Source organism: Meriones unguiculatus, chromosome 20 (assembly GCF_030254825.1).
Source record: "Meriones unguiculatus strain TT.TT164.6M chromosome 20, Bangor_MerUng_6.1, whole genome shotgun sequence".
Classification (NCBI taxonomy): domain Eukaryota; kingdom Metazoa; phylum Chordata; class Mammalia; order Rodentia; family Muridae; genus Meriones; species Meriones unguiculatus.
Window position 1 is genome coordinate 25301273 of NC_083367.1, and position 15595 is coordinate 25316867.

A 15595-nucleotide genomic window follows, 5' to 3' on the forward strand; every position below is an offset into this window, starting at 1 on the left:
TCCTGGAAGGACTAGAACTCAAGTTCCCAGAGTAGCTGGGCCGGGACTGTGGTGATGCCTGGCTCTGCAGGATGGGAAGCAGGTGTTAGTGCGCATGGAAGCCGCAGTGTGTGGAGGTGAACAAGACAACTACAGGTTCCGTCTTGAGCCAACAGTTTAGCTAATGTGGGTAGTAGAATGGTGCCTAGTGTAGATGTTCAAATTGATTTATTGAGACGGTCTGACTAGGCACTGAGAATTTTCAGTTCTCTCAAGTTTTAAGTATTGGCACAAACTTAAGACGATACTGTGTATAGGCCATAGAGAACTTGTCTGTGTGTCTCAAGACACAGTGTCAGCACTACAGAAGCCGTGCTTTTTCCCTCTCACATGGTAAACACGTAACAGCCATGTAACTGCACTTGTATACATAATGGATTTGAGCGAATCCCTGTGAGAACCAAGCACTTTTTCTTAGCAATAGCCTATTAAAAAGTTTTGTGATAAAGATTTTTTACTCCTCAAAGGTACTTAGTTACCTCTTTGAGAGGAGAAGCTGGTTAAAAGCACTCCAGCATGCTCTTATGTCTTGTGTGGAGAGCTTACTTTTCCCTGAGCAGAAGGCTCCCTATGCGTATTGAAGCTTCTACACTTCAAGCCCTGAAGCACAGTAGAATGCTCAGTTCACTTCTAGCTGTTCAGGCTGTCTTTGCCAAGCGTGCGACAGCTTAAGCATGTTCAGTGAGCCAACCCTGATAGAACTGTTTCATTTCGGACTTAGACGTTTTTGCCACTGAGTAGAATAGCTCCTATGCTTACATGGATGCAGCTTTTCATTTTATTCTTCTTTTCTCCTCAGCCTTATTCACAGCATTGCAACAAGAGTGATAAAACTTGCTCACGCAAAGTCCAGTGTCGCATTAGCTCCGGCCCTGGTGGAGACTTACAGCCGTTTACTCGTCTATATGGAAATAGAATCTCTGGGCATCAAAGGATTTATCAGTAAGACAAACTTCTTCACTCTTGTTTCTAATGATTAACACATTCATTAATTCAAGGGGAACTCCAAGTGCTGAGGATGCAGCACGGAGCAAGTCATTGACAGCATGAGGCCAGCCTGTTGAAGCAGAGAGAAAAGCGAGAATGAAAAATGAAGGGAGAAAAGCGAACAATGAAAGATGCACCCTGACAAACAGTGAGTGCTGTAGAGAAAAGCAGAAAGCCAGAACAGGAGTTACTCATCCATGTCTGATGGGACAGAAGCATGTTTCAAGCAGCATGACAAGAAAAGGGTTGAGTACTGGGTACTCAGATGCCCTGAGCAGGACAGGTCCTTTACTGTACAGATGGGTTCCGAGGGCAGCAGGCTGCCATGAGGTGAGCGCTCTCTTAGGCTGGCATCGGGAAGGAGCTGTCATACGATGCAAAGACAATGTCCCATAGCCTTGAGCAACTCTGAGTAATAGGTCGTCTCTACCTAGAGACATTTTTCTGAGCTGTGTCACCAGCACTATGACTTTGAGCCTCAGTAACTCTTTCCAGAAGTGAGACAACTTGCTTTGGATGGGAGAAACAATGAACAAGGACAGATGTTAGATTTTGTTGTTTTCATCTCTTTTTTGACTTTTTTGAGACATTGTCTCCTATGTAATCCAGTCTAGGCTGGCCTCCAACTTTTTATGTAAGTGAGTTTGGCTGTGAACTCTATTCTTGCCTCTGCCTCCCAACTGCTTGGAACTGCAGGTGTAGGTGTGTGTCACCATGCGTGATGCTTGTTGGGGGTCGGGGGTGGAGTATTAAAAGGTTTTAATGTTGTGCTAGTTGCAATGGTGTATACCTGTAGGCTCAGCTGAGGAGGTTGAGGCAGGAAATTTACTTGAATGTAAGAATTCACTGCCAGCCGAGGTAATGGAGTCCCTTGGGTTTAATTGATAGCACTATAAAAAGCGAGAGGGGAATGAATCTCATACTAAAAAATATGGACACCTTGACACTATGAAAAATAATTTAAAAGGTAGCTGAGAATTGAGACAGATCAGAAGGGGTTTTATGTTTTTGTTTGATTGGTTTTTGTTTTGTTTTTTGTTTTTTTTTTTTTTGTGTGTGTGTGTGTGTGTGTGTGTGTGTGTGTGTGTGATTGCTTACATTTTTTATTTCTATATTAGCTTGAGCCTGACTTGTCAAACTCTAGAAAAATAAATTCAATGTGTATTTAAGGCTCTGGATTTTTTAGTCTTACAAGTAGAAATATGTGTGTACTAAAACATAATATTTGTATGTTATTATAGTCATATTTTTACATACATACTGAGTGTGACATTCTTCAGATGTTTACAGGCATTTCCCTTTACTAACCGGAACCTGGAATTCTCACTCGTGTAGGTCAGCTTCTGCCCACTGTCTTCAAGTCCAATGCCTGGGGCATCCTGCACACACTGCTGGAGATGTTCAGCCACCGCATGCACCACATCCAGCCACACTACAGAGTTCAGCTCCTGAGCCACCTGCACACGCTGGCTGCAGTCGCACAGACCAACCAGAACCAGCTCCATCTGTGGTGAGCAGGCTGCAGGCTGCCTTTCTTGGCTTAGTACACCCATGCTTGGAAGTGGGGGCGTAATCTTCCCCTTTTGGGGGGAGTCTTATTTGCCATAAAACTAAAATTCTTCTTCTAAGATACTATGGTTCCAGCACAGGAGTGCAATTCAAGTTTTTAAAGAAATTGGATTTAAGTATGCTTTAAGTCATGGTTAAAGTATCATTTTATTGGAGGCAGAGGCAGGCAGATTTCTGTGAGATCAAGACCAGACCAGCCTGGTCTACAGAACAGGTCCTAGGACAGTCAGGGCTGTTACACAGAGAAACCCTGTCTCATAAAAGTCAAACAACCAAACAAGTATTCTTTTAATTTTGATTTAAATGGAAATATATTTCAGATGGAAACCTGTAACTTGCTGGAGGAGGTAACAAAGGGTCTCATTCAAGTTGACTTTGAATTCATTTTTGTAGCCAAGGCTAGACTTGAATTCCTGATCCTTCTGCCCCTGCCTCTTAAGTGCTGACTGTCTTAGGGTTCTATTGCTCTGAAGAGACACCATGACCAAGGCAACTCTTATAAAGGAAAACATTTAGTTGGGGCTGCCTTACAGTCCAGAAATTTGGTCCATTATCATGGTGGGAAGCACGGCAGCATGCAGGCAGACAGACATGGTGTGGAAAAGGAACTGATAGCTCTACATCCGGATCTGCAGGCAGCAGGAAGAGAACTGGCTTGAGCTTGGGACCCTAGTCATGTACCTCTCCTCTAGGAAAGCCACACCCCCTCCAAGGCCACACCTCCTAATGGTGCCACTCCCTGTGGGCCTATGGGGACCATTTTTATTCACATCACACTGACTGCAGGTGTGTGCCACCAACCTAGTAAAGGTGTAATTACTGCAATATCGTTTCTCTAGAAGGTTTTTCTTCTCGCCGACAAGCTGTCTCTCAAATGTATAAGGGCAGCTGCTTCCATCAGAAGGGAGTTTTATGTCGAGCAAGGGGATGTATAAATCTTCGTGTTTTGCATTTCAATAACTACCTTTGGATTTAGTGCATGTGTGTGACCTGTGCATTCCTGCTTTCAGTGTGGAGAGCACTGCGCTGAGGCTCATCACAGCGCTAGGGAGCTCAGAGGTCCAGCCGCAGTTTACACGTTTCCTCAGTGACCCCAAAACGGTGCTGTCTGCAGAGTCTGAGGAGCTGAACCGAGCCTTGATCCTGACCTTAGCCCGAGCAACCCACGTCACAGGTAGAGAGAATCCGGCAGCATTAGTACACAAGGTGCTGCTCCTCTCAGATCACCGTGGGGAGCACGGCCTCAGGGGTACCTTGGTCTCTCAGAAGGGCCAGTTACAAATGAAAGCTCATGACACCATTATTCTAACTGAGGTCTTTTGTTTCATGATCGCTTTACAAAAAGTTTGAAATGCCCAGAGATTTTCTCTTTGTGGATTTCTGTCTATACATAAATAAGTCCATTAGTCCTCTCAGCGGATCATGCAAACTTGCTGCACTGTGATCCACTGGCCTGTTTAACATTGAATACATGTTTAACACATGTCTGGGGGGCATTTATGACTTGGTCATTTGGAAAATATTTCCTGAGTTAAGTAGTTGTAGCAAATATCAGCTCATCTCATTATAGTTTCATCAAAGTGTGTTTGTTGAAACCACTATAAATTTCTTAAAATCTTTAGGTCTTGGAAAATAGTCACACTCGTGGAGAGGAGTTTTTCCAGTTTCTGATTGTCACCTGAAACATCAAATTTACAATCTCTAAAAGTTGCTATCATTTATTTCTCTTAAAACAACAGGCTGAGTTTGTTAATTTGCAAGAAAGTGTCTGCTAAATGTTTAGATCTACGATCCACATAAGTACTGGGTTTTCTGTCAGATGTTTTTACCTAAAATCAAAACTCCATGAAAAAAAGCGGCTGTTGTACCTCAGTCTTGTCAGATGAGTGCTTTCCCTTCAGACACCCAGCACTCCGGATCTCCTTATGATTCTGCCACACTAAGCACTGAGAGTAGATTCATGTGGTCACTTTTGCATTTCTTTTTAATTGACAATTAGAAAGTCATACATACATATATGGGCTACTACTCCATGTTTTCATACATATGTGTTCACTGTATACTGTTCAAAGCAAAGTAATTTATCTGCTCAGACATTTTCTTTGTGATAAAAAAAATTCAAAGTCCTTTCTGGCACCTTTAATATTTTTAATTTGTAGTACACTGACAGTGATCCTGCCGGAGGCCGCACCTTTTGTTGCTGTCGAAATCAGGTGGTGTAGAATAGTGTGACTGTAAGTGTAGTCCAATGCCGCCTTTGAATCATGAAGGGTTGGACGTTTCACCACCGCACCATTCAGAAAATGCTAAAGAAATCTTGGTATTGGTATTTGAATAGCTTTGAACACATCAAATCCTTCATAGGATAGTGGGCCAGGTTTAGTAGCACAAGCCTGTAATCCTAGCATTTGGAGGTTTTGAGGCAGGAGGATTGCAAAGTTGAGGGCAACCTAGACTTTATTGCAAAACCCTATCTCAAAAAAGAAAGGTAGGTAGGAAGGAAGGACAGTGGCAAGAGCTAGAGATGAGCAGACCACATTTTGAGAGCTGTTTTTTTAAAAAAGGAAAGAAAAGAGATAAATTTATCAGTTTCAGCTACATGTTTGTAAACTGCTCTTTTGTGTAAGTAAACATCTCTGATTAAGATATTTGTACTTGTGACATACAGAGCATATAGCTATTTCAGTCACCTAAACCAGACATCTACTTTATCAACTCTATTCTCTTGGCCCAGTAAAGACTTATTAAAAAAACAAAAAAGATTCAAAAGTTCTTTGTTGTCTCTTCACTAATTCTGCTCATCATTTCTAATAAAAAAGTACCTCTTAGTTATCCTAGTTCTATAGAGTAAGAAAGTTTGTGTTGTAGTGAAGTGAAGGTAAACAGTACGTGTCCTGCTGTAAGGTCCTCAGTGTGCACTGTTGCTTTCTGCTTTCTTTGGCACTGTTTGTCTGTGGGCATAGAGCTCTGACTTGTGTCTGTTTGTTAAGATTTTTTCACAGGATCTGATTCAATACAGGGAACTTGGTGTAAAGATATCCTTCAGACCATCATGAATTTTACTCCTCATAATTGGGCTTCACACACCCTTAGCTGTTTTCCAGCCCCTCTGCAGGTAATTTGGTTCTGAATTACGTATTAAATACACAGTAACTCTTCCATCACAGTGGCTTTTCAGAGAGTTAGTCTTGCTGACTAACTTAGCTGCTTCCCTTTTGAATATGCTTGCTTTTACTTCCAAAATCTGTTCAGTTGCTTCTCATCCTACTGAGGAGTAGGATGAAATGAAAATGAAACCATAATAATTTCATTTTTAAAATAACAGTTTTAATATCTCATAAGAGTCAGTACATTACCTGAAAAATTATTTCCTAGCACCAAAATGGAGAACAATAAACTTTAATGAAACTTAATAGAGTACATAGATACTAAACTTGCCTATGTTGTTTTTTTTTAACCGTACAACAAAATTATAGCTGTGGCTATATAAAAAAAGAGGAAGGAAAACATCATGTATCTTGTACTTCTCAGAAACAATTTATGGCATGGTGGACATTGATATTCCATGAATTTAATTGAATCCAAAGTGGTGGTTTTCACAAATCGGATTTATCTGAAAGGTTTTCCAAGCTACAGATTTCAGGATCCCAGCTTACAGCTTCTGGTTGAGTAGCTGTGGAATAGGCCCTAAGGACTGGCTGAGACTGCTGGTCTGGGGACCGTGATCAGAGCCCCTGGGTGATCGTATGGACACACTAAGTATGTGACCTGAGAAGTAGACACACTTCTTCTCTTCCTCTCTTCTCTCGAGGTTAACAGAAATGAATAAGGAGACTTTGAATTCACACTTGCTTGGAATTTCTGTTTCAGAAGTACAGAAGAGGAAACTTTGAGTTGCTAGGCCAGCCTGTACATTTCCTAGTATAGACACTCAGGCTTTCATTACCGAGTTACTCAAGGATACTTGTTTTTGTAATGCCAGAACCAAATGCAGAACTTCCATATTTATGTCCACGTTCCTTTCACTATATCCAGTGACGTAAAAATGTGCTCTTCCTTTTAGGCATTCTTCAAGCAAAATAATGTACCCCAGGAAAGTCGTTTTAATCTTAAGAAAAATGTGGAAGAAGAGTATAGGAAGTGGAAGTCAATGACTGATGAAAATGAAATTATTACCCAGTTCTCTGTGCAAGGCTTTCCTCCTCTGTTCCTGTGTCTTCTTTGGAAAATGCTCTTGGAGACGGATCATATTAGTCAGATTGGATATAGGTAAGCCAGAAGCCCAGGTTTCAGTCTGCTTGACAAACAGTGGTAGCCAAATAAGAGAGTTTAACCCTTACCCTTTGCCTTTAGAGTGCTAGAGAGGATTGGGGCCAGAGCCTTGGTAGCCCACGTGAGAACGTTTGCGGACTTCCTGGTGTATGAGTTCTCTACGTCAGCAGGAGGCCAGCAACTGAATAAGTGCATTGAGATCCTTAACGACATGGTGTGGAAGTACAACATTGTCACTCTGGACAGGTTAATTCTCTGCCTGGTAAGAGAAAGATGCTTCTGAGCTTCTTGCCAGCCTGTGACCAGACTGCGGGAGTGGGAGACCTGCCGCTCACTCCTTGCACTGAATGGATGTGCGATGTCCTCAGGATCCCTTAAAAGAAGAAGGAGCTCTGAGCTCTTCTTTCAGTTCACACCCAGGGTTCAGTATGCATAGACGATGCAAACGTAAATAGGTTGTCCTGCCCCTGGGATGCTTCCAATGCAAACGCTTGATTCTCTGCGGCTCGCACGAGGGCCAGGGAAGAGGAAGAAGCTACTGCATTTCTCTGTAGAGTGCCAGATAGTGTAGCCACCTCTTCAGTAACCAGAAGTCCAACTGACTGTTTCTCAGATATACCCAGCATCCTGCAGATGCGCCCTTGGTTTCTGCCTCTCAGTGTATTTCAAAGCTGGTTGGTTGGTTACTTAGTTTGTTTGTTTTAAGGTGTATTTTTTTTTTATGTGCATGAGTATTTTGTTTAGATTTATGTTTGTGCACCACACATGCACAGTGCCCATGGCGGCCAGAAGATGGTGTCAGGTCCCTGGAATTTGAGTTACAGAAAGTTCTGAGGAGCCATGCAGGTGCTGAGAATCCCACCCACGTCATCTTGAAGAGTAGCCAGTGCTCCTAAGCTCTGAGCCAGCACTCCAGCCCTTCAAGTGAAATTGTAAGAAAAGACTGAATTAGACTGGAAAATGTTCCACATTTTAAAGATACAGTGGCTGGGTATGGTGGCAAATACCTGTAATCCCAGCAGATGCAGGTCGAGTGTCACAAGTTCAAGGCCAAGTTGATCTAATGGAGAGCTCAAAACCAGCCAGAGCATGGTGGTATATTAGCAGTGGCTTAGTTCATTAGCCTTGACCTCTTGTCTGTGAAGCATAAACATAGAGGTAGGTGTCTTGTAATGGGACTAAGAAAAGTTTACCCATCAAAGGTAAGGAGGTAAAGCAGGGAGACGTTGTCAGAAAACAATGGGCATCACGTGACCCTAAGTTTACATTGAGGAACAGCAGGCCAGAAGAAGTCAGATAATCTTAGATTGCTGAAAATTTGGTTTGGGGTAGACTTAACATTTAAGGAAATCATACTAATAGTGAGGCTTTACTATCTTAAAATTTAGCCTACCAGATGGCAGAACCATACTTTTGGACGGATAGGACATTTAATTCCTCTGTTTATTTCCAAGGCTATGCGTAGTCACGAAGGCAATGAAGCCCAGGTTTGTTACTTCATAATTCAGTTGCTGTTGCTCAAACCAAATGACTTCAGAAACCGCGTGAGTGATTTTGTGAAGGAGAACTCCCCAGAGCACTGGCTCCAGAATGACTGGCACACTAAGCATATGAACTACCACAAGGTACTGTCTCTGCCGTGTTGCTCACTCTCCCAAGCAGCATTGGCGGCTGGCGACTTGATTAGATTGTTTTCCTTGTGGTTCTTGTGTTTGCTTTATGATCTGTATGGAAGCCAATTACCTGTAAAATTTTGCTAACGAATAGGAGTAATTTGTAACTGCACTTTTAATATACATGTTTACATATAAAATGAAGTTAGCTATAATGAAAATTAGTATGGCATGTCTCATAGGTTGTTGCTGATTTATGGAGTATGTGCTTAGCACAAGCCAGTTGTCAGAATCAAAAAACCAAAATATTTGTTTATTTATTAATAAATTAATATTTTCAGTTTTTCTGTCACTCTTTTAAGAGAGCTTTTCCGAGCTACTCTAATTGTCTGTTTCCTCATCCACAGAAATATCCTGAGAAGCTGTATTTCGAAGGCCTGGCGGAACAGGTCGACCCTCCTGTTCCGATCCAGTCCCCCTATCTTCCCATCTACTTTGGAAATGTGTGTCTGCGGTTCCTTCCCGTGTTTGACATAGTAATCCACAGATTTTTAGAGTTGCTTCCTGTATCTAAATCACTGGAGACTCTCCTGGATCACCTCGGGGGCCTGTACAAATTCCATGGTGAGCTTGTTCAAGCTTTAGTTCCATCTCATGCCTTCATGTGGCGATGGTGGGTCTGAGGTTTTAGAGTGCTCCAGGGTAAGTGCTGTGAAGTGATGCCATAAAGACGTCACGGTGCACAGCCTACCATGTGAGCTAGAGCAGGGTGATGGCACTATAGACAGAATGTGCCTTGGGAGGATTCTGAGAGGGACAATTTGAACTTTTGATACATATGACTTATCTGGGCAGGAGGGACGTAAGAATATGTGAGTCATAAGGGGTCGTTTGGAAAGACCCTGTAGGGGAAAAGGGCATATTTGAAGGGAAATTGCTTCATTGGACTGCATTAAGAATGTTTACCTAGGAGTTTCAAAATAAGGCTGGAAAAGGAAAAGTTACCTGAATGCAAGATCACATTAACTGCCAGTTTGGGTTTTATAACCTGTAGATGGGAGTCAGCTGGAAGCTATTGAGTAAGGTGGGCTCATGGGAACCATCGTTTTAGAAAGATGAGGTTATGTGTGGTGCACAACCAGTCTCAGAAGGAGAAGCCTTTTCAAAACTGTGTCAAAGCCCTGATGTGTCTGAGCCTCTCAAAAAGCTGTGGACCATTAATGAGAACCAAAGAGCCAGGAACAGGGTTCACATGGCTGCACTTGCTTAGGAGACCATTGAGACTCCTGTCTTAAGACTGGAGACTGGAGCATTTAATGAGGCATTTAATACACCTTAGTCTAATCGAACCAGACTGGTAGAATAAAACACCATGAGTCCATATCCAGGAATACAGTGACTCTTCCTGTCCCAAAGCAGCCCACAGGGACACATTCGGGCTTCCCCAGTTGCTGACAGCAGTGTCTCTAGGATTTATAAATCCATTAGAAAATGGCAATAAAACTAGCCAATGGCTATGTGCCCTTAGCTCATTTCCATGCTATGCAAACTGTATCAAAGAAGGATATATATTTAGAGATGTGCAGTTGTATATGGGACACCTAAAAACAACATCTAATTTTAGAGTAGATTATTAATGTATTGATGCAAGTCTAGCTGTGTGTGTCAGGCAGATGCTTCAATTCTTAAGTATTCTCAGATGGCCCGATGGGTTAGTGTGCTAATTTCCCAACACAGCCCTAGTTAATTATGCCCCCACATGTAACTGCCAAAATGGGTTCTCACACCAGAGGCCAAAGTCTGAGGTCAAGGCGGCAGCTGTGCTGAGGTAGTCTTAGAGCCTGGCAGAGAGTGGATTTCAGACTGGCCTCGTGGTTGCCACAGTCCTTGGCATTATTTGACCAGTAGCCACATTGGTCCAGTTTCTTCCTTTGTTGTCCCAAGGCTTCTCTTCCTTTCTCAACAGGCCCTTAGTGGGACACTAGCCATTGTATTTATGGCCACCAACCCCACTCAGCTTAGCTAGCTAACTACATTTGCAAAAACTATTTCCAGTAAGTTCAAAGTCTGAGGGTCTATGTAGATATGAATTTTAAGTAGGGCACTGCTCAGCCTCACACAAATAGTTTCTATCAACATTTCCATGCAGGGCTGTTACCTATAACTTAGCAGGTATGGTTTCCACTAATTCACTCAATGTGCAGTTCTTTTTCTTACATTTATCTTCTTCCCGTCTGGTTTCCACAGGCACTCATGCATATGTACATACATCCGTACTTATACACGCCTCCGGTATACACAGAAACATATACATACATATAGCACACACACAATAAAAATTACACTTCTTTCCAATCTTTTGCCTTTTTAATTTTACTTTTTTTTCCCCTCACGCCTTTCTTGTCTTGTTAGAGTGATTTGAGAACTCCAGGACAATGCTGAGGTAGGTGAGAGAGGACATCTTTGCTTGTTCCTGCTCCTAAGGGAAAACTTTTCAGTATTTTTATCTCTAAATAAACTGATGTATTTGGAGATAAATAGATCCTTTTTATGAGATTAATAAAGTTTCTTCTGTTTTATGCACAGATAGAACCCAGGTCTTGTGGATGGCAGGCAAATGCTCTACCACTGAGCTATGCACTCAGTCCTTGGCTGTTTGAGACAGGCTCACTGTGTAGCTCAGACAGTCTGTGAACTTTCCTGTCTTCTGCTGGGATAGGACCTTGACACAACTGACACGGTATTAGAGGCACCATTCTGACCTTAAAACCCTGCACAGAGTCCCCAACACCTGCCAAAACAAGAACAAAGACCTAACCCATCAAAAACTTGGTCCCTCACCCACAGCCACATCACATTGCATGGGCTGGTGGAGGACACCCAGCCATGTGACATGCATGCAGCAGAAGCTACTACAATGTGCAAGTATCTAGTGGATAGAGAAACAGAAGCAGAACAGTTTGAGTATTATGGAAAGAGGTGGAACTGGAGACTCAAGGATGGAGAGGAATAGTCTATTGTGAGTGGCCTGCCCTGTATGGCCTTGGTAAAATCCTAGCCTATTCTGTCACTGAGGGCCATGTCTGGGTCCCTGGCCATGCAGCAGCAGGGGTTTGTGTCCATGCCCATGGCTTATATTACCTCTAAAGACAATGGCTGCCTGAGACCTCATAGGTGTCCAAGGCCTGTGCAGAGCTGGTCCCATCTCTCACTGGCTGTGGAACTCTGGAGAGCTGGCCCCACCTTTTGCCGGGGCTCCGGTGAGCCCACTCCAGAGGGCATGAGAGCCTGAGAGCTGGCTCTGCCCCTTGATGGCTGTGGCATTGGGTGAGCTGGCTGGGGCAGTAATGGAGAGCTCACCCTGGTGGTGTGGGAGAGTTGGTGGACTGACCAACTCAGGTACCTCCCAGACCCAGATCCAGGAGCATGATGTAGTCTGTGACACAGATGTGAAAGGTTAGGGTAGACAGTAGAGAAAAGGTCCAGCATCACTTGTGGGCTGGATCTCCAGTGTCTTCCTTAAAAGCAAAAGTCTATTACTCTATAGATTAAGTGTCAGGTCAAGGGAGAGTGCCTTCAGCAGGGCTCTGGCTTACAATGTAGTGGGCCTGAAGTAAAAGCCCTCTGTTGCAGCTGGCTGGCAGTAGCCTCTGCATGCAGGCGCTGTCACGGTTGCTTAGTGTCCTTCACAGATGCTCTTGTGGGCTCTTGCATACAGTGTAGTGTTCTGCAGCAGGTTCTTTCTTCTTTCCCTGTCTCCTGTGCTGTGGTTGATTATTAATGTCAGACCATAAAGACCTCTGCCTTTTACTGTGGTCATTTCACAGCCCTTTGTTTACGACTGTTTTAACAAAGGAGCACAACTGCCATTGACATTTGTTGCTTTCTGGTCAATTTTGCATAATAGATTTATGGAGGTGAAATTGTCTGTACAGAATCATGACCATCCTTAAATCCTCAGTAGTATATTACTAATGGTGTTCTGCCTAATTTAGGATTGAAACACTCATTGTCTGCAGTGGTCTTGGGAGTAAAGTCATAATCTGAGCTTTCTCTGGGTCGTCATGAGAGGACACGACTCAGTTCTCGGCTGATGAGACTGGTTACCTGTTTTCTTCTTGGCAGACCGGCCAGTGACTTACCTGTATAATACCTTGCACTATTATGAAACGTGCCTGCGAAACCGTGACCATCTCAAACGAAAACTTGTCCATGCAATCATTGGCTCCCTCAAAGACAACCGGCCACAGGGCTGGTGTCTCAGTGACACCTACCTGAAGCACGCTATGAATGCTCGCGAGGACAACCCCTGGGTTCCAGAGGACTCCTACTACTGCAAGCTGATTGGCCGCTTGGTAGACAATATCCTTTCTTCTATTGTGTTTCTTTCAGATGCTCCATAAATAGCTTATAAGAACAGCTTTTAAGGTAATGTTTTTATGTGCTTCAAACCCTCATTTTTAATATTTTCTCTTTGAGTTGCTGGGGTCAACCTCAGAGTCCTTGCCTTGAGCCATCTTTCTGCCTCAGCTCCCCCAGGAACTCTGAGTGTAAGTGAACACTGCTGCATCTGCCTTCAGTTCTTTCGATGCTTTTGTCTGCTTGTTTGAAGTTTTCTTGAGGCATCTAACTGTGTCGTCATGGCTGGCCTGGAACTTGCTGTGTTAGAGCAAGCTGATCTTATACTCTGTCTGCCTCCCACATGTTGGAATTAATGTGGACTTTATGATGATTTTATCTCTGTAAAAATTTTGAAACCTTAAATTACATCATGTATGTTATCTGTTGCTACTCAAGAACAGACTTATAGACATTTCTCTTGAAGGAGAAATTAGTACATTGTCTCTTAGAGAGCAGGGGTTGGTTTGCTCCTGCGAGTATTAGTATTGTTGCTTTAAATTAATCCTTTAAAACCAGGTGTAGCAGCACATACCCACAGTTCTAGCTTTTGGGAGACAGAGACAGGAAGATTTCTAAAAGTTCAGGGTCAGCCTGGGCTACATAGAAAGACCCTACCTCAATAATGAATTAAGTTAATATTAAGTCCTTGCGTATTTTTAAAGAATGCTGCTGTTGATAGACAGCAGTTAAACTAAATAGCTGTTGGCACGGATGCTTTCATTTCAGTGTGATTTCAGGTGTACAGGTATTAGCACAGTCTGCTAACGTGTCTGTGTAACGCCTCTATTGTTTCCCTAAACAGAGAAAAGTGTTTCCTACAGTGAAAGGATTACTCGATTAAAAGTCACTGTCATGTGAAATTGTCCTACAGCTATAAGAGAATAGGATGAAGAAGCTTGGGATGCTCTGCTCCTGTTTCTTGCTGGTGTACTGTATGTTCTAAGTGTATCTGATCTTGTCACACTTTCCTTGTGTTTGGTTTGTTTTGTTTATCTCTTATGTCTTAATTGTAGTTCAGTCACTTCCTGACAGCCCGTAGTCAGATAAGTTGATAGTCAAATGAGAGGCGTACATTTTAAATATTATGAAATCTGTAAACACTGTATAAATATGAGTCATATCTCAGAATAGTCTGATTGTTATTGCCTTAATCTTCTGCACCCATGGCTGGCAAGTCCCCTGGACCCTTCCCAAACTGTGACTGGAGATTCAATGAGTTCCCCAACCCTGCTGCCCACGCTCTGCATGTCACCTGTGTGGAGCTCATGGCCTTGGCAGTTCCAGGCAGAGATGTTGGGAATGCACTTCTAAACGTTGTCCTCAAAAGGTCTGTGCCCTTTATCATGAAGTAGAGTCTTTTGATTTCTGAAGCTGTTGCTGTCACACAGACCTGTGTCCCAAATTGAGCACAGTGGTTCCCACTCTCATCTCTGTGATGTAGGTCTAAGAGAATGAATATTGGTCATATTCAGAAGATGGAAGTTTGTTTGCATTGGTACCCCTTGATAATTAAGTTAGGAATAATGTTACCTTGTCACTCGTAAGTCTCTATAAATCACCAGGAAAGGTCTATAGCTTGACTTTAGATACAGCTTGTTTATATCCTGACAGCAAGTTAAGTCTCAGCTATGCCTCTGCTCCCCCTCCCCCACCCCCACCCCAAATCTTTTTAAAAAGATCAGCCAAAAGTAGGGAATAATGATTGGGAGAAAGGGTAAATGCTCAAGTAGTCTTTTCAGCCCTGCAACTATGATCAAAGGACACACATACAAACAGGGCTTATTTTGTGTATATTAGGTAAAAAGAAAAAGAAAAAAAATTGTCCATTGTTTGGAGTTGATCGGTTGTGAATCTTCTTAATTATGTTTGTTTTCAAAGCAAGATCCTTGGTCAAGTGTACAGAATGTTTTAATAATTTCACTTTTTTTTTTTTCCTGTCTAATTGCAGTCAGCCCTTAGTGCCAAGGGAGAACATCACAGCATGGATGAATGCAATCGGTTTGATCATCACTGCCCTCCCAGTGAGTTCCTGATGTTTTCACTCAGTGATGCAGTGTATCTCACTATCCTGTCTACCCGGAGAAAGAGATATACAGACAGATATACAGACAGAGTGAGCGTACCCTAGGATAGCATGCAAGTGAAGGAACCGTCTCATTCTTCAGTCTTTCCTACCATTACGTTTGTAAAAAGTTATAATGAGGCTGGAGATTTACCGCAGTTGGCAGAGAGCCTGCCTAGCATGTGTGAAGTACTGTGTTTCGTCACGAGCACCACACAGACTTGGTGTGCTGGCACATGCCCATAATTCCAGCACATGGGAGGTAGAGGCAGGAAAACTGAAGCTTCTGAGTCATCCTCAGATACAGCATGAGTTTGAGGCTTAGCCTGGGCTACATGAGACGCTGTCTCAACACACACAACATAGTTGCAATCACTATTACAAATCTACTTCAGTTGTAAATGTATCTGATAGACTTGCCAGTCTCTGCCAGTGCCAACTCACCTATCCAGCTTTCATTTCTGTCTCATAATCTGTTCTACTTTTGGCCAGTTAAATTGCTATGTATCTAGCCATTCCTCCCAGACACTGCTCATCAAGAAATGGTAGTGAGGCATTGTGCCACAGTTCTTCTTTCCTCCACCCTCTGCCAGCTTCTGCAGCCCGTGTGACATCTCCTCTGACTTCCTTGTCATCTCTTGAGCTTTAAATA

The 15595-nt window shown here is 42.9% G+C and overlaps 1 protein-coding gene across 2 annotated transcripts in view; it reads left to right on the forward strand.

Moving 5' to 3' along the window:
* The window catches only part of Med23 (mediator complex subunit 23), a 46709-nt gene that overhangs the window by 25455 nt on the left and 5659 nt on the right, over positions 1-15595 (forward strand). For both annotated transcript variants that reach the window (XM_021645668.2, XM_021645669.2), the window contains 11 exons: positions 839-981; positions 2362-2536; positions 3606-3769; positions 5586-5710; positions 6659-6864; positions 6949-7129; positions 8322-8492; positions 8888-9104; positions 12606-12842; positions 14043-14208; positions 14830-14902. In XM_021645668.2, coding sequence (XP_021501343.1) covers positions 839-981; positions 2362-2536; positions 3606-3769; positions 5586-5710; positions 6659-6864; positions 6949-7129; positions 8322-8492; positions 8888-9104; positions 12606-12842; positions 14043-14208; positions 14830-14902 — 1858 coding nt within the window. The remainder of the gene's footprint in view (positions 1-838; positions 982-2361; positions 2537-3605; positions 3770-5585; positions 5711-6658; positions 6865-6948; positions 7130-8321; positions 8493-8887; positions 9105-12605; positions 12843-14042; positions 14209-14829; positions 14903-15595) is intronic.